This window comes from Palaemon carinicauda, chromosome 20 (assembly GCF_036898095.1).
Source record: "Palaemon carinicauda isolate YSFRI2023 chromosome 20, ASM3689809v2, whole genome shotgun sequence".
Classification (NCBI taxonomy): domain Eukaryota; kingdom Metazoa; phylum Arthropoda; class Malacostraca; order Decapoda; family Palaemonidae; genus Palaemon; species Palaemon carinicauda.
The window spans coordinates 95,508,050-95,525,702 of record NC_090744.1 but is presented as its reverse complement, the minus strand read 5'-3'; the positions used below and the strand labels follow the sequence as shown (position 1 = coordinate 95,525,702).

General features: G+C 41.3%; 1 protein-coding gene across 4 annotated transcripts in view; it reads left to right on the top strand.

Annotated features, from left to right (window-relative positions):
* Nucleotides 1-17,653, top strand: part of LOC137614326 (protein ELYS-like) — a 111,000-nt gene that overhangs the window by 57,970 nt on the left and 35,377 nt on the right. For 3 of the 4 annotated variants that reach the window (XM_068344089.1, XM_068344088.1, XM_068344086.1), the window contains exons 22-25: nt 11,596-11,725; nt 12,404-12,506; nt 15,769-16,288; nt 16,505-16,588. In XM_068344089.1, the coding sequence (XP_068200190.1) occupies nt 11,596-11,725; nt 12,404-12,506; nt 15,769-16,288; nt 16,505-16,588 (837 nt within the window). The remainder of the gene's footprint in view (nt 1-11,595; nt 11,726-12,403; nt 12,507-15,768; nt 16,289-16,504; nt 16,589-17,653) is intronic. The other variant, XM_068344087.1, reaches the window with a different exon arrangement.

Sequence of the window (17,653 nt, the reverse complement as noted above, 5' to 3'; positions counted from 1 at the left end):
GAGTACTTTGCCCAGTTAGAGCTCTTAAGTACTATCTAAGAAGGTCAAAACCATTACGAGGACAATCAGAAGCCTTATGGTGTGCTATCAAGAAGCCTTCTCTACCAATGTCTAAGAACTCAGTTTCTTACTACATCAGGCTTCTGATTAGAGAAGCAAATTCTCATCTGAAGGAAGAAGACCTTGCTTTGCTGAAGGTAAGGACACATGAAGTGAGAGCTGTGGCTACTTCAGTGGCCTTCAAACAGAACCGTTCTCTGCAGAGTGTTATGGATGCAACCTATTGGAGAAACAAGTCAGTGTTCGCATCATTCTATCTCAAAGATGTCCAGTCTCTTTACGAGTACTGCTACACCCTGGGTCCATTCGTAGCAACGAATGCAGTAGTAGGCGAGGGCTCAGCCACTACATTCCCATAATCCCATAACTTTTTAACCTTTCTCTTGAATACTTTTTATGGGTTGTACGGTCGGCTAAGAAGCCTTCCACATCCTTGTTGATTTGGCGGGTGGTCAATTCTTTCTTGAGAAGCGCCAAGGTTAAAGGTTGTGATGAGGTCCTTTAGTATGGGTTGCAGCCCTGTATACTTTAGCACCTTTGAGTTGATTCAGCCTCCCAAGAGGAACGCTGCGCTCAGTAAGGAAGACGATCTTATTAAAGGCAGAGTAACGGTTCAAGTCGACTTCCTTACCAGGTACTTATTATTTCATTGTTATTGTGGATAACTGATTATATGAAATATGGGATACTTAGCTATCCTTTAATCTTGTACACTGGTTTTCACCCACCCCCCTGGGTGTGAATCAGCTACATGATTATCGGGTAAGTTTAATATTGAAAAATGTTATTTTTATTAATAAAATAAATTTTTGAATATACTTACCCGATAATCATGATTTAATCGACCCTCCCTTCCTCCCCATAGAGAACCAGTGGACCGAGGAATAATTGAGGAGGTGTCAACAAGAATTACTTGAGTACCTGGCCACAGGTGGCGCTGGTAAATACACCCCCTTCTAGTATTGTGATAGCTGGCGTATCCCTCCATAGAATTCTGTCGGGCAACGGAGTTGACAGCTACATGATTATCGGGTAAGTATATTCAAAAATTTATTTTATTAATAAAAATAACATATTAACGTGGAAGACTATTATCTTGATATTTATTGCTGCATTAGTTAAAGTTTAATCAAAATTTTAGTATTACAGTATACAATTAATAAATACATGCAGTGCCATATACAGTGTAAGTTTTGTACCATAAGCTCAGATTTTAAATAGATCAAAGACATTGGACTTCTGGTAATTTTGAAAGATCAAGTAAATAACACTGATTATTTAGTAGTACTTGAAGAAAAATTAAAGGTAGGCATAGTGTGTAACATGGCATGCTGGAAATAGTTTTTTTTCCTACACATAATACTGTACATACCTTGGACCTTTAATAGGAATATGACTTCAGCTTATCTGGAACTGGCCGTTAAGTTTTTAATGTTGTAAACACAGCTGGAAGCCCCGCCCTCTCACCAGGTAGCGTAACCTTCACTTTGACTTTGGCTGCCGATGAGTACTGATGCACTATTTGCCAGTCGCACATGGCTGTTTTAATTTTTTGCTTTTCCTTTCAGTTTGAATCTTGTCTGAAGGATATTACAGTTGGAATTGTTATCTTCCTTATAACTGTAATTGGTTTATAGGTACTGTGTAACCTGCCAGATTTCCAGAGGTGGCAAGTGTTGCTATCCTTTCCATCGTGTATGTGGCTGACAATATGAGCTAAAAGATGGTTTTCTTTGAACATCGCTGGAGCTTCATTGGTGAACTGCGACTAAATGCTAGGGGAGGGGCGCTGTGTCTTCCTTACAAGTGTCGTCTTCGGCCTACTCAGCTTAGAATAGGGAAATGGAGTATGCCATTGGATGGATCCAAGGATGGCACGCAGTTACAGCACATGAACACTCATGGAAGTAAATCACCTGTTTGCAACCAACTTGAATCTTCCCAACAGTTTTTAAGCCAATAGTTGTGAATAACAGCAAATTACTTATGGGATTTACATCCACAAGTAAAGGGGTTCTGTTTCACAGACCTATCTTAGCTATTGGGGAAGTAGTTATACCTTGGTCAGTTGACAGTCTGATTGAGTTATACACAAGATATAGTAATGTGCTAGATGCTCTCAATCAACAGGGCCTCGGAGTAGGATCAGTAACTCTCATTTTCGTACTTTGCGGAAAGGCTTATTACTTTCCTCGTATTCTTGGGAATTAGCAGCAATATGTCTCCTTCCAACATACCAGACCCTCTAGATACTTTGAGTTTTGCACAGCGAGCAGGTTGGCCAGGGCACCAGCCACCCGTTGAGATACTACCACTAGAGAGTTATGGGCTCCTTTGATTGGCCAGACAGAACTTCATTGGATCCTTCTCTCTGGTTACGGTTCACTTTCTCTTTACCTACACATACACCGAATAGTCTGGCATATTCTTTACAGATTCTCCTCTGTCCTCATGCACTTGGCATCACTGAGATTACCAAACAATTCCTCTTCGCCCAAGGGGTTAACTACGGCACTCTAATTGTTCAGTGGCTACTTTCCTCTTGGTAAGGGTAGAAGAGACTCTTCAGCTATGGTAAGCAGCTTTTCTAGGAGAAGGAAACTCCTAAAGCAAAATGTTGTTCTCTAGTCTTGGGGAGTGCCATAGCCTCTGTACCATGATCTTCCACTGTCTTGGGTTATAGTTCTCTTTCTTGAGGTTATACTGGGGCACACTATTCTATCTAATTTCTCTTCCTCTTGTTTTGTTATAGTTTTTATCATAGGAAATATTTATTTTAATGTTGTTACTGTTAAGATATTTTATTTTTCCTTCTCCTTTCCTCACTGCTATTTTTCCTGTTGGGCTCCCTGGGCTTATAGCATCCTGCTTTTCCAACTAGGGTTGTACCTTAGAAAGATATAATAATAAAAATAATGATAATAATAATATGCCCCTGTCAGTCTGTGAATGAATTCATTTATTCATGTTACTTTAAAGGCTTATGAGTGCGACACCTGGGTGGCATCCGGATTTGCTGATGCTCTGCTATGAGCTGGTAGAACTATCCTTCTCCTGTTTGTGGCATCTTATAGGAGGGATTTTGTCGCAGGTCGGACCCTCTGCAATGAACTACGGTTTGCTTCATTTTCCTTCGCTGTGAAAGCCCTCTTAGTCTCGGCTGAAAAGGCTATCTCACAGTTTTTAAAGAGACCTCATACTGAAAATCAAGAGCTCAGCCTTCAGAGGACCAGCCTGAGCATAGAAGTAGCTTTAAATGGTCTCTCTGTTAAAGGAACTCCAGTCTCTTTGGGATATTGCTCGAGTTCTTTGGTTTTTCAAGGTGATCCTCCTGTATGATTGATCGACCATCATAGGAGCTGACCCCTACACTACTCTCGAGCCTCAGCCTATTAATTAGAATGAGCATACTGAATGACATGTCAGATGTCATGAGTCATTCTCAATGAAGGGAGGTCTTCTACTCCTTTGTCCAGAGGTCATGTTCCAGAGCTAGCCTTCTAGGCCGGCACAACTCCAATCTTGTTTACTCCAATCTTGTTTAGCAGTGTGTAGAATGATCCTGTACTTTGAGGATGCTACGTCACTGGTTACAGATATTTGATACCCTTGTGGAAGCTCAAAAACTTCCCCAAGCCAAAAGGTTGGATAGATATCCAAGAACTACTCCTGACTCATGCACCCTCCGCTGTGCTGATACTATGAAATTCTGGAAGTATCATCTTGCTTCAAGCACTCAAAGTCATGGATATCAGATCCTGTCTAACCTTCAGGAAGAACCTGTTAGTAGTGCTAGTCCTGAAGGTAGGAGTCTCACAACAAACAATACTTGCTGTTTCACTAGCCTATCCATGGGAGTTTACCCACAGATTCCTGGAGAACCCTATCCTTGGTCCTGCAGTAGTTACTCAACAAGCCGTTTTGTGAACCTAGCTCCCTCAGGGTGCAAGTAGCAACTCGTCCCAAGATGAGAGTTGCAACGTAGTCTCCAAGGAGAGATAGAATATCTGGAAGTTCTCCCCGGTCTTATTTCTGATTTGGGTTGAAGCAGTCACTTCATTATGTTTGACTAGTTCTGTAATGAAGCTTTGCCCCCATCCTCCCAAATGAGAGAGGATTGATGGAATATATGCTCAGTTCCTCATATGGCCACATGTTCAGACAATATTATTACGGATATAGGTTCCTCCATGACTGTCTACTAGTCTCTTGGTAGGGACCTTACCTAAGCACATGCGACATCTCCTGGCTCAGGTTGTTTAGATGTTGACGGGAATCATCAGTTTCTCTCTTCTCCAAGACCAAAGTGCTTTGATATTTCTTGGGTCAAGAAACTAGCATAGGTCGGTAGGGAATTCCACCTTTCCTTGGGATGGGTCTCCTATTAATGGTCGAAGGTTTGTATTACGTATGGGAATAAATCACAAATTATTTTATCAATTTGTATTTTTCAATATTAAACTTACCCGATAATCATGTAGCTGTCAACTCCGTTGCCCGACAGAATTCTATGGAGGGATACGCCAGCTATCACAATACTAGAAGGGGGTGTACTTACCAGCGCCACCTGTGGCCAGGTACTATAGTACTTCTTGTTGACACCTCCTCAATTTTTCCTCTGTCGTGCTTCCGGCAAGACGTTCTGGGATACGCTTATGATCTTCGAGTATTTTCACGGCTTTTGGTGAAGTATTCTCTCAGATTTCGGCTGTCGCTTTACTGGAAAACTTCTATATTAGCTTAGATAGCTATTATTTAGTCCTGATTAACGGTTAACGATCTTTTGCTTGATTTTGAAACCCCACTTGGCTAACTCTTTTGATTCAAGATGTCTGACATTTCACAAGCCCCCACCCATAGACGATGTAGGTCTTGTAATAGGCGTATTCCGAAGGCCTCGGTAGATCCTCACACCGCTTGTTCTGACTGTAGGGAAAGACCCTGTCAGTTAGAAGATCGATGTGAGGAATGCGCCGGACTTTCGGAACTTGATTTTGTCCGTCTTCTTAAGTATTCAACCAAGTTAGAGAGAGAGAGAGTTAGGAGGAGTTCTTCTCACTCTTCACTTTTTTCCTCACCTCATGATCCCCTTCCTTTTCCTACCCCTGTAGTGGCTACCCCCGAACCTACTATTTGCCCTCAGCCTGATATGTCTGTTGTTTTGCGTGCCATTCAGGCCTTAGGTGACAAAGTAGAGTCAGTGGTTAGTGATCATAAGTCTCTTATGGCTGAAGTCAAGGAACTTAAGGTCAAGAGTGCAGTGGGTGGAATTAGTGCCAGTGCTGTGACGAGTGCTAGTGTCAGTGCAGTGCCAAGTGCTAGTGTCAGTGTCAGTGTGGTGCGTGAGGATACTTCTGTGCGTGCCAGTCGTCCTCCCAGTCCGGGACCTCTTGCAAGCTCCCAAGCCCAGGGGAGAAGCAATGTCGAAGGGCAAAAGGGTTCGGCAGGCCTTGATCGGCGCACAGAAGTATCCTCGGTGGTTGCGGGCGTGTCTTCCAGAGACCGTCACTCCCACCTGCAGACGATTGAGCCCGTCTTTTACTCGTCTGCTGATCAATTGTCAGGGAAGAAACGCTGGACTCAGGTCTCAAGACCACTCAAACGCAGAGTCCAGACATCTAGAACTCAACCGGGCTGCAGTCATTGGATCAGCTCTGACTCGCCGCAGTCACCAGTTGAATGCACTCCGCCTAAGAGGAGTAAGGTTCTGCCACAACAGATCTCTGCTGTTAAGGCTTTACCTCAGCAGACCTTAGTGTCTGCCGACCCCAAGTTGACTCTACTGCAGTCCATGCAGTCACAACTTGCGGTCTTGATGCGTGAGTGTCAGGCTGAGAAGGTTACACCTCCTCCTGCGCTCGCTCCGCCTGACCGCAGTACTGCCTGCCAGGCGTACGATGTTGAGGCTCCTCAGGATACCTTACCACGTTCTGAGTTTACTGTTTCCAGTGGTGTGCAGCTCCCTCCGCCTTCCTTAAGGCAACCTCAGCAATGGGAACAGGAAGCTTATACCTTACTTCCTCCGCTTCCACTTGCAGTTCCACCAATGAGGCAACACTCTCTTGAGGTACAACAACCTCTCCCATCCATGAGTCAGTCTCCTCAGCTCTCGCTGCAGCGAGCTCAACCCTCCTCAAGGCAAGCACAACACCTTAGCCTTGCGCCTCAGGAACCTCAACTCGCGAGACAATTACTGTGTTCTGCGCAGCCACTACCTCATCGCTCACAGCTCACACCTCAGGAACCTCAACTCGTTCCTCAGGAACTTGCTACTGCGCATCCGCCAACCACTCAGCAAGCGCAACCCTTGAGTTCAGACACTCATGCTAGGAGTCAGCCTCCTCCACCCATGCGCCTACCTTCTGCTACTTCTTTTGATCAGCCTTTGCAGTCTGAGCCTCAGGTGTTCCCTCAACAGACTCTTGAAGAGGAAACCACAAATATTGTTGTTCCAGCTCGTGCTGACTCTGCTGTTCAGCATACCTTACCGATCTCTTCGCTACACTCTGGTGATGAGGCGTCTGATGATGAGGCGGCACACCTAGATCCCTCATCAGACGTGGATGAATCCAAGTCTTCTCCACCTTCTATTGACTTTCGTAAGGTCTTGGCTCTGTTTAGGGAGGTATACCCAGACCACTTTGTCTCTGCTATCCCCCGCTCTCCGCCATCTGAGTTTTCGCTGGGCATGCAGCCAGCTAAGTCTACATATACTAAGTTAGTCTTAGCAAGGTCCTCCAAGAGAGCGTTAAGGATCTTAGGGGAGTGGTTGCAGGCTAATCAACACCTTGGAAAGACTTCGTTCATGTTTCCTCCGACTAAGCTCACTTCTAAAGCGGGCGTTTGGTATGCCACAGGAGAGGAACCAGGCTTGGGAGTACCTGCCTCTGCCCAGGCTGACTTCTCAAGTCTGGTAGACTCGCCTCGTAGAACAGCAATGAGGCGCTCTAAGGTTTGCTGGACCTTCTCAGACCTTGATCACTTCCTGAAGGGTGTTTTTAGAGCATTTGAGATGTTCAACTTCCTAGACTGGTGCCTGGGGGCCCTCAGCAAGAAGACCTCCCCTGCGGACAAGGATTCTGCCATGCTATTAATGTCCTGCATGGATAAGGCCATTAGAGATGGATCTGGCGAGCTTGCTTCGATGTTTGTGTCAGGGGTTCTTAAGAAAAGGGAACAGCTATGTACCTTCCTTTCCTCCAGCATCACACCTTGTAAAAGGTCTCAACTCCTTTTCGCTCCGCTCTCGAAGTTCCTCTTCCCCGAAGAGCTTGTTAAGGACTTGTCTGCTGCCCTGATACAAAAGGACACACATGATCTTGTGGCCTCATCGGCTCGTAAGACTAAGGTTGCTACCTCAGTCCCCAGGACTTATCGCACCCCAGTGGCTGATACTCCTGCTACGAGGTTCATACCGCCCTTTCGTGGTAGAGCCCCCAGCCGAGGAAGCTCCCGTCCAGACTCTTCCAGGAGCAAGTCTAGGAAAAGTTCCAAGGCTTCTAAAGGAAAAAACTGACTCTCCGCATCTCCAGACAGCAGTAGGAGCCAGACTCAAGATCTTCTGGCAAGCCTGGGAAAAGAGAGGTGCAGACGCCCAGTCTGTCAGTTGGCTGAGGGAGGGTTACAGGATTCCATTCTGCCGCAAACCCCCTCTGACCACATCTCCCATCAACCTCTCTCCCAACTACAAAGAAGAGGACAAGAGGCTAGCGTTGCACCAGGAGGTGTCGCTCCTTGTACAGAAGAAGGCAGTGGTTATAGTCCGGGACCATCAATCCCCGGGCTTCTACAACCGTCTCTTTCTGGTGGCCAAGAAGACAGGAGGTTGGAGACCGGTGCTGGACGTCAGCGCGCTCAATGCGTATGTCACCAAGCAGACGTTCACGATGGAGACGACGAAGTCGGTCCTAGCAGCGGTCAGGCAGGAGGACTGGATGGTCTCGTTGGACCTGAAAGATGCCTACTTTCACGTTCCTATTCATCCAGACTCCCAACCTTTCCTGAGATTCGTTTTTGGAAAGGTTGTCTACCAATTCCAAGCCCTGTGTTTTGGCCTAAGCACAGCTCCTATGGTGTTTACGCATCTGATGAGGAATATAGCAAAATTCCTCCACTTATCGGACATCAGAGCCTCCCTTTACTTAGACGACTGGCTGTTGAGAGCCTCCACGAGTCGTCGCTGTCTGGAGAGTCTCAACTGGACTTTGGACTTAATCAGAGAACTGGGTCTGTTAGTCAACATAGAAAAGTCTCAGCTCATTCCCTCCCAATCCATTGTGTACCTGGGAATGGAGATTCGGAGTCAGGATTTTCGGGCTTTTCCATCGGCCCCAAGGATAAGCCAAGCCCTAGATTGCATCATGAGCATGCTGAAGAGGAGCAGTTGCTCGGTGAGACAGTGGATGAGTCTCACAGGGACCCTTTCATCGCTGGCCCTGTTCGTCGAGCTAGGGAGACTCCACCTCCGCCCTCTTCAATTCCATCTTGCAGCTCATTGGGACAAGGGTTTGACTCTCGAAGCAGTCTCTATCCCAGTCACCAAGAGATGAAGACCACTCTCTTGTGGTGGAAGACCAATCTCCTTCTCAGGGAGGGCCTATCGTTGGCTATTCAGACCCCCAATCTTCATCTCTTCTCAGATGCATCGGACTCGGGCTGGGGTGCGACCTTGAACGGACAGGAATGCTCGGGAACGTGGAACGAGCAACAGGGAACGCTCCACATCAACTGCAAGGAGCTACTAGCAGTTCATTTAGCCCTGCTGAACTTCAAGTCCCTCCTGCTAGGCAAGGTGGTGGAGGTGAACTCAGACAACACCACAGCCTTGGCTTACATCTCCAAGCAAGGAGGGACCCATTCGAGGAGCCTATACGAGATCGCAAGGGACCTCCTCATTTGGTCAAGAAGTCAAAACCTCACTTTAGTCACGAGGTTCATTCAGGGCAACATGAACGTCTCAGCAGATCGCCTAAGCAGAAGGAATCAGGTCATTCCCACGGAATGGACCCTCCACAAGAGTGTGTGCAACAGACTTTGGACCTTGTGGGGTCAACCTACCATAGATCTGTTTGCCACCTCCATGACCAAGAGACTTCCGCTGTACTGTTCCCCAGTTCCAGACCCTGCAGCAGTTCATGTGGATGCTTTTCTGCTGAACTGGTCCCATCTCGACCTTTACGCATTTCCACCGTTCAAGATAATAAACAAAGTCCTTCAGAAGTTCATCTCGCACGAAGGGACACGGCTGACGCTGGTTGCTCCCCTTAGGCCTGCAAGAGAATGGTTCACAGAGGTACTTCAATGGCTAGTCGACGTCCCCAGGACTCTACCTCTAAGAGTGGACCTTCTACGTCAACCTCACGTAGACAGGTTGCACCCAAACCTCCACGCTCTTCGGCTGACTGCCTTCAGACTATCGAAAGATTCGCTAGAGCTAGAGGCTTTTCGAAGGAGGCAGCCAGCGCGATTGCCAGAGCAAGAAGGGTTTCCACTCGTAGAGTCTACCAATCTAAGTGGGAAGTCTTCCGGAGCTGGTGTAGAGCCAATGCAGTATCCTCTACCAATACCTCTGTGACCCAAATAGCTGACTTCCTATTACATCTTAGGAATGAGAGATCCCTTTCAGCCCCTACGATTAAAGGGTACAGGAGTATGTTGGCTTCAGTTCTCCGCCACAGAGGTTTGGACCTTTCTTCCAACAAGGACCTTCAAGACATCCTTAAGTCTTTTGAGACTTCTAAAGAGCGTCGTCTATCCACTCCAGGCTGGAACCTAGACGTAGTCTTAAGGTTCCTTATGTCACCTAGGTTCGAACCTCTCCAGTCAGCTTCCTTCAAGGACCTTACCCTCAAGACTCTTTTTCTCGTCTGCCTTGCAACAGCTAAGAGAGTCAGTGAGGTTCATGCCTTCAGCAAGAACATTGGTTTCACGACCGAATCTGCAACATGTTCTTTTCAGCTCGGATTCTTAGCTAAGAACGAACTTCCTTCACGTCCTTGGCCTAGATCGTTTGAAATACCTAGCCTCTCCAACATGGTAGGTAACGAACTAGAGAGAGTTCTTTGCCCTGTCAGAGCTCTCAAGTATTATCTTAATAGGTCTAAACCTATTCGAGGACAGTCAGAAGCCTTATGGTGTGCCATCAAGAAACCTTCGAGCCCCATGTCCAAGAACGGGGTTTCGTATTATATAAGGCTTCTGATTAGAGAAGCCCATTCTCACTTAAAGGAGGAAGACCTTGCGTTGCTGAAGGTAAGGACCCACGAAGTAAGAGCCGTAGCTACTTCGATGGCCTTTAATAAAAACCGTTCTCTGCAGAGCATAATGGATGCAACCTATTGGAGGAGCAAGTCAGTGTTTGCATCATTTTATCTTAAAGATGTCCATTCTCTTTACGAGAACTGCTACACCCTGGGACCATTCGTAGCAGCGAGTGCAGTAGTAGGTGAGGGCTCAGCCACTACATTCCCTTAATCCCATAACCTTTTTTAACCTTTCTCTTGAATGCTTTTATTGTTGTTTTTATGGTTGTTACGGTAGGCTAAGAAGCCTTCCGCATCCTTTTGATTTGGCGGGTGGTCAATTCATTCTTGAGAAGTGCCTGGGTTAGAGGTTGTGTAGAGGTCCTTTAGTAGGGGTTGCAGCCCTATATACTTTAGCACCTTTGAGTTGATTCAGCCTCCAAGAGGAACGCTGCGCTCAGTAAGGAAGACGAACTTAAAAAAGAGGCAGAGTAACGGTTCAATTCGACTTCCTTACCAGGTACTTATTATTTCATTGTTATTTGAGATAACTGTTATATGAAATATGGGATACTTAGCTATCCTTTAATCTTGTACACTGGTTTTCACCCACCCCCCTGGGTGTGAATCAGCTACATGATTATCGGGTAAGTTTAATATTGAAAAATTTTATTTTTATTAGTAAAATAAATTTTTGAATATACTTACCCGATAATCATGATTTAATTGACCCTCCCTTCCTCCCCATAGAGAACCAGTGGACCGAGGAAAAATTGAGGAGGTGTCAACAAGAAGTACTATAGTACCTGGCCACAGGTGGCGCTGGTAAGTACACCCCCTTCTAGTATTGTGATAGCTGGCGTATCCCTCCATAGAATTCTGTCGGGCAACGGAGTTGACAGCTACATGATTATCGGGTAAGTATATTAAAAAATTTATTTTACTAATAAAAATAACATTTTTCCTAACTTTACAAACCTGAGACCTTTGGTTACACTTCCCATCTCAACCAACCACAACTCCTAGGTTAAGGTTACGCTACCTGATGGGTGGGCGGAATCTACTCGCTACCCGGCAGATACTACTACTAACTAACATTACCTCGTTAAAAGTTTTAAGCAAGTTACCAGCCTCGTTGAAGTCATACTTTCATTAAAGGTGTCAGGTTTATATAGTTAGGAAAAGATCAGATTGATTAAAAATTATGTGATTATTCTTAGTACAGGATTTAGTAGACTAGGAAATTTATTAAATGTGGAAAATTTAAACCTATTTGTTTCTTGTTGAATTCCAGCCCTGCACAGACTATATCTGCAGATCTGTTATCACTTCTTAGAACTCCAAAGGTTTCTCACAAGAAGAGGCAGTCAATGCGTGGTGCTGGTGATTCTTTACTCGCTGATACTCCACAGTCAATTCTCAAGGTTAGTTTTGTATATACTCCATATACAGTAATTACATTTATTTATCCAAAAACTTTGCAAAATCATTTTTCATGATGTAAAGGGTCTGATGCCCTTTGGCTTTAAATGAACCACGTAGACTTAAATATGGATTACCTTAGTTTGAAGACCTACAGTAGTATGTAAATAAGAAACATTTAAAGAAAAAGTCTGAATATAAAACTCTCTGGAAAGATATGGACTGCAGTGAAAAGTTTTTAATGATTTATGTATACATAATGTTTACAGTCCATGATTCTATATAAATCCCCTATAGAATGAATTTTCACTTCATCACCCTTGTTCATGATGAAAGTCTGAGATAAAATGAATTCTCTCTATTGTCCCCTCTTTTCAATGTTTTATACCTAAATTTGAATCTGCTTTAGTTCTTAATCTATTGAAATGACTTTCCATGATTCTTTGGGGTTTCCCTCTTCATCCCTATGTCTGCTACTCCTGACTAACTTTTTCTCAGCACTTGTGATCACAATTCTTAAACTGCCTTCCTCTTTCAGATATCAGTCTGTCTTTTAGGCTTTGATTATACTGTACTGTACTCTACTGAAATTGGCTTCAAGTGCATGTAAATTAATGGTTGGGAAATTATAGATTACCTTTATTGCTGTGTGTTAATCACTGCCTTATAATACATTTAAGGTGAAGCAAACCATACTGAAGCCAATTAGTCCTGCCTCCAGTGAGACTTCCCTTCCATCAGTCTTCCCTCGAATTGCAACTAGTGCCAGGAAAAGTCAAATGGGTATGTATGAACTTATTTTTTTTTTAATGTACAGTAGTAATTATTATTACTGATATTAGAAGTAGCCAAGCTACAACCCTAGTTGGAAATGCAAGATGCTACAATTCCAAGGTCTCAAACTTGGGAAGCAGCCCTTTGCGGAAAGGAAATGAGGAAGTATCGAATAAACAGTAAATGAAAAATGATAAAAAAATAGTAAAATATACTGTATTGAGATCAGCAGCAATGTTAAATAGATCAGTAAAATATAAACTAAGAAACAATATTTATGTTTGCATACTTGAGGCAATAAAATTTTATTCTTTTGTTTTTGGTATAGAATAGATGCTTGTTTTTTAATTTACAGGAAATTACTTCTTTGCTGATGTTTAAGAAATTTCATAAGGAAATTATGAAATTTGAATGTTATTACTGTTCTTAACATATTTATCTTTGCCAATGAAGTTGGAAGGAGGTTATGTTTTTGTCCCTGTTTGTGTGTGTGTATGTGTGTTTTTGAACAGCTTCCTGGTCACACTTTTTATCGTCGAGTAATGAAACTTTGATGGATTAACTGTAATGTGAAAAGCTGGAAATAATTAAATTTTGGAAGATCAAGGTCACGATCAAGCAAAATGTCCAATTCCCGTAATCAGCCATAAGTTTGGACATTGTTGTCACAGAGACTTCAAACTCGGTTCATATTTGAGTGTGTGAAAATCCACGCCAATTAATACATGTTAAGAGGAAAGGTCAAGGTTGAGTAAAAGGTTGAGAAATAAGCTGCTGCGGCAGAGGTCTGCGTTCTACTGAATGCCCCTCTAGTTCCCTTCTCCAAAGAAGTTAGTAGTTTATGTTTTCGCCCCTGTTTGTGTGTGGGTTTGTTTGTGAACAAGTTCCTGGCCACAATTTTAATCGTAGAGTAATGAAACTAGCAGGGCATAATTCTTGTGTAAAAAGCTGGAAATTATTAAATTTGGAAGATCAAAGTCAAGGTCACAGTTAAGCAAAAGGTCCAATTCATGTAATCAGCCATAAGTTTGGACATAGTTGTCACCGAATTTCAAACTTGGTTCATATTTGAGTGTGAAAATCTGCGCCAATTAATATATAAATGTTAAGGTCAAAGGTCAAGGTCGAGCAAATGGTCGAGAAATAACCTGCTGCGGCGGAAGTTTAAGCTCTACTGAGTGTCCCTCTAGTTTATATTCTTATTCATTACTTCTTGTAGCCTATATAGTTTATTTATTTATTTGTTTCATTTCCTCAGTGGGCTATTTTTCCTTGTTGGAGCCCTTGGGTTTATAGCATCCTGTTTTTCCAACTAGGGTTGTAGCTTAGCAAGGAATAATAATAATTATACCAATATATTATGTTTTTTTTTCCATAGGATGCTTAATGTTTCTTTGATGTAGGCTGTGTTTTATTTAGGTATTTTAAAACTCTCTTACTTTTTTACTCGTTTGTATCCATTAAAATAAAAAAAAATCATGATATCTGGTACTTTACCTTAGAAATTTTATACACCTGTAGAATATTGTTTCATAACTAAATATTGAAATAGTAATAAAATTAAAGAATACTGTAATCTTTACAAGTTGGGAATTTTATTGTATATGAATCTAAGTAATTCATTTAAATCTCCCATGTTATTGTTTTTCAAAAGCACAACATTTTGTCGATTGAGCAATTTCCTGGGTCATTGGGTTTAAAAGATTTGGTGTCATACTAGAGGTGAAATGAAAGTATAGTTGAGTAATCCATCACCATATCGCAGTTCACCTATCCCTCCCTCAGTACATCTCCGATTTATAAATATATGTAAATGTATATTGCAGACTCCTCGGTAAATAATAATTAATTAATTTTTTTTTTCTAAAGTTGATTTTGTGGCTAGAATTTGATAAAGTAAGTTACAGTTATGCCTTATATACTCGTGTAACTCGTAATCTTGCATATTATGTGACCTCCAAAATTTCACCAATAAAAATAGATTTTATCATGAGTCATTGTACAATATGGAAGTTCCTATTTTGAGACCACGTTATAATAAAATAACCTCTTTTTCTCCCTCTTCATCCATAAAAAGAGGATGCATGTTAAAAGTATCGTTAGTCATGCACACGGCTATAAATAACCGTAAGAAAAACAGCTGTTAGGCTATAAACAATCAATTCGGATAACCGCACCTGTCTTGCTTTCATTTCGACTTGTACGATAGTAAACAATCACCGTAATTGTTACAATGACGTTAAGTAGAATATGAGTGATATATTATTACATTACGCTACCTTTTTCTGTTTATGAAAAGGTAAACCAAATTGTGCAAAAGTTACATAAAGAATTGGAAGAAATAAGTCAATAATTTCCTAAGCTTTGTAATCAAGCACCGTAAAGGTAAAGACTAAAATTATCGTGAATCCACAACAGGGATGAAATGCCTCAAAACTTCACTGTGTCATTAAAATTGAGAGTAAATGAGAGTGAAAAACTTTTTTTTTTTTTTATTAAGTATTACATATATTTATATGTTAAAATAAAAATGATAGCTCCCATAATAATAGTCTCTAAGCAAGAGAGAAAAAAAAATATTTTGTAGTTTGCCTTAATCAGCTGATAACTGGGGAGGGTGGGCTGGGGCACCCTAGCAATACTGTACCAACCCAACTCGGCTGAATCCCTCGTCAGGCTGGAAGGAGCGAAGGAAGACAAAAGTCCCCCCTCCCCCCCTTTTTTTTTTTTTAAGTCCCTTGGTAGATAGATAGATAAACTTCATGGTTTATCAGTTATTGCAGGGAGTGCCTGAATGAAAGCTCTCAAAAGCTCTCAAATAATGGTATATAAACTGAATAGGGAATTTGCAAAAAAAAATCAAAAGAGAAATTACTGTACGATGGTTTCATGAAATAGCTAATCACATTTCTAGGATTGCATGAGACATTCCAAAGGTTTTGTTGTAGATGGAGTAGGGATAATTTCTTATTATTTTTTTCAAGTTGAAGTGTTATTGTTGTATACAATATTTTTTAGATTATGTATGAATATATATAAACAAAAACATTATTTTTCAAATCTGTTTTGACAAAATATCTTGCACCAGTGAACCGTTGTCTTGTTGCTTGAAGCCATGAATACTTTATAATCTAAGTTGCACATATTCAGTGTTGTTTTTTGGATCCTTTTTTAAATTTTTGTTTAATAATATGAGGCATAAGGCTCTGGCCAGTTTGTATTATAGAAGTTAATTATTCGCACAAAAAATGATTTAATTTGTAATTTACAGCTGAAGAGAGCCAACAAATCAGAGCTACTGATTGTAGTCTGACTCCAAAGCAGTTAAGGTTCCATTTGCCCAAAGGTAAGATAGATGCAAATGGCATTTCAAATCAGTCATTCACTGAATCTAGTAAAGATGAAAGTGTCCTTATTCCAGTAGAAGAGTTAGAAAAGGAAACCTTTGATGTTGAGGAAGAACATGATGGTGATGAACGGACTAGTTTCCAAAAGGAGGAGGCTTCAGAATTGGAGAAAAGCCTTTCTGATGCTGAATATATGGAGGTTCAAGATGAAGAGAATGAGGATAATGAACGTTCCTTCATGAGTGTCGATATTGGCGATAAATTTGAAAGGTCTATTGAAGTACAGGAGGAAGAGGCTTCTCTAGATGTATTCGAGGATTCCCTCGAGGAAATTGAGGGGGAGGAGGGTACAGACCGTGAAGCCGAATTAGAGGTACTAGAGAAATCCATTGAAGTTGGAGGAGAACCTGCAGAACAGAGCTCAGTTGAAATAAATGTTTTAAGGTAAGCTGGAATGTTATTTCTAATATAGAATGATAGTAGCACCTTCATATATAACTACAGTCATTTCAATGTTGAATTGACCTACATATTCAGTACATTATTTTTTTTTTTTTACAATTGTCACTAAAGCTAGCTACGAATTTAGTATTTTAAATTTCTTAATACTTCTGTTCTGTCTTATGTTAAGTTATTTACATTTAAACTTGCATCTGTTAGGCATCCATTTTCTGGAGTTCCAACACCACGGCAACCACTCAGAGCCTGCAGTAGTGCCGAACTAATGGGTGGTACAACAAGGAGGTTAGACTTATACAGTTTAGCTTTGAAAGGCAGTCCCATATTTCATTTTTACTATCATTTTAACTACTTGCATGGATAAATCCTATAATCTTGCTGGGTATTTGTAAACAGTATTGGTATTATTTTGTTGGTATAAGCTTCATAATACTTACTTTTATAACTGCTTTCTTAGCATTTTGGGATAAATTTTGATTGGGCTTTAATTTGTTATTACTTCATGAAGCTTTATTATGTGTGAGATCTATCATCTAGAATTTTAATCAGCAAAGACTTTGCTTATGTAATGGAATTGATCCTGCATAGTATTTCTTGGCACTTGTATGAATAGTTGGGATGTTTTGGAGCTTCCAAGGAGTTTGAAATGAAAAAATCATTGCAATTGGAATTTGGATGTTATCAGTTTTCTTTGATTTGTGTTTTTGGTTTTCAGCTTCAAGCAAGATGATTAAAGTGAATGATATCTGGAAGGTTTTATGTCCCAAAGTACATATCATTTTGTGTAAATTTACCAGATAGCTTAGTTGTATTGAACTGACAATTTTCATTTAATTTTTTTATCTACTTTTGTACAATCTTGTAACATTGGCCATGCATTCAATATATTTCTATAATAACTTTGGTAGAAAAATGATAGTTTTGAAGTCTCAGTACAACAGCTTGAAAAAAAAGAGACCTGGGCTGGCAGCCATAGCCTGCACTCATGATTTTAATTTAAAACAAAGATTTGCCATTGATTCATTTGAAAAGAAATGAACTAACAACCTACATTCAAATGTGATATTATGTTGCAGACCTTAGTTGTAATGTAGTATATAAGTTTTTCTGGGTTTGACGAAAATTTAGTTTCTTTAATTTTTGTATGCTCTGCTAGAATTATCATAATGTTTAGTCTTCTTACTTTTCAGTAGTATTTGCTGTAAAATGAAAGCTAAAGAATTTATTAAAAATTTAGTTTAGATGAATAAATATAAAGAAAAGATCTTTTTGCATCAATTTAAAAACTAAATAACATTAGATACAGCAGTCAAAGATATCTTGGATGCATGGAGACCAGGTAGTAGGCTT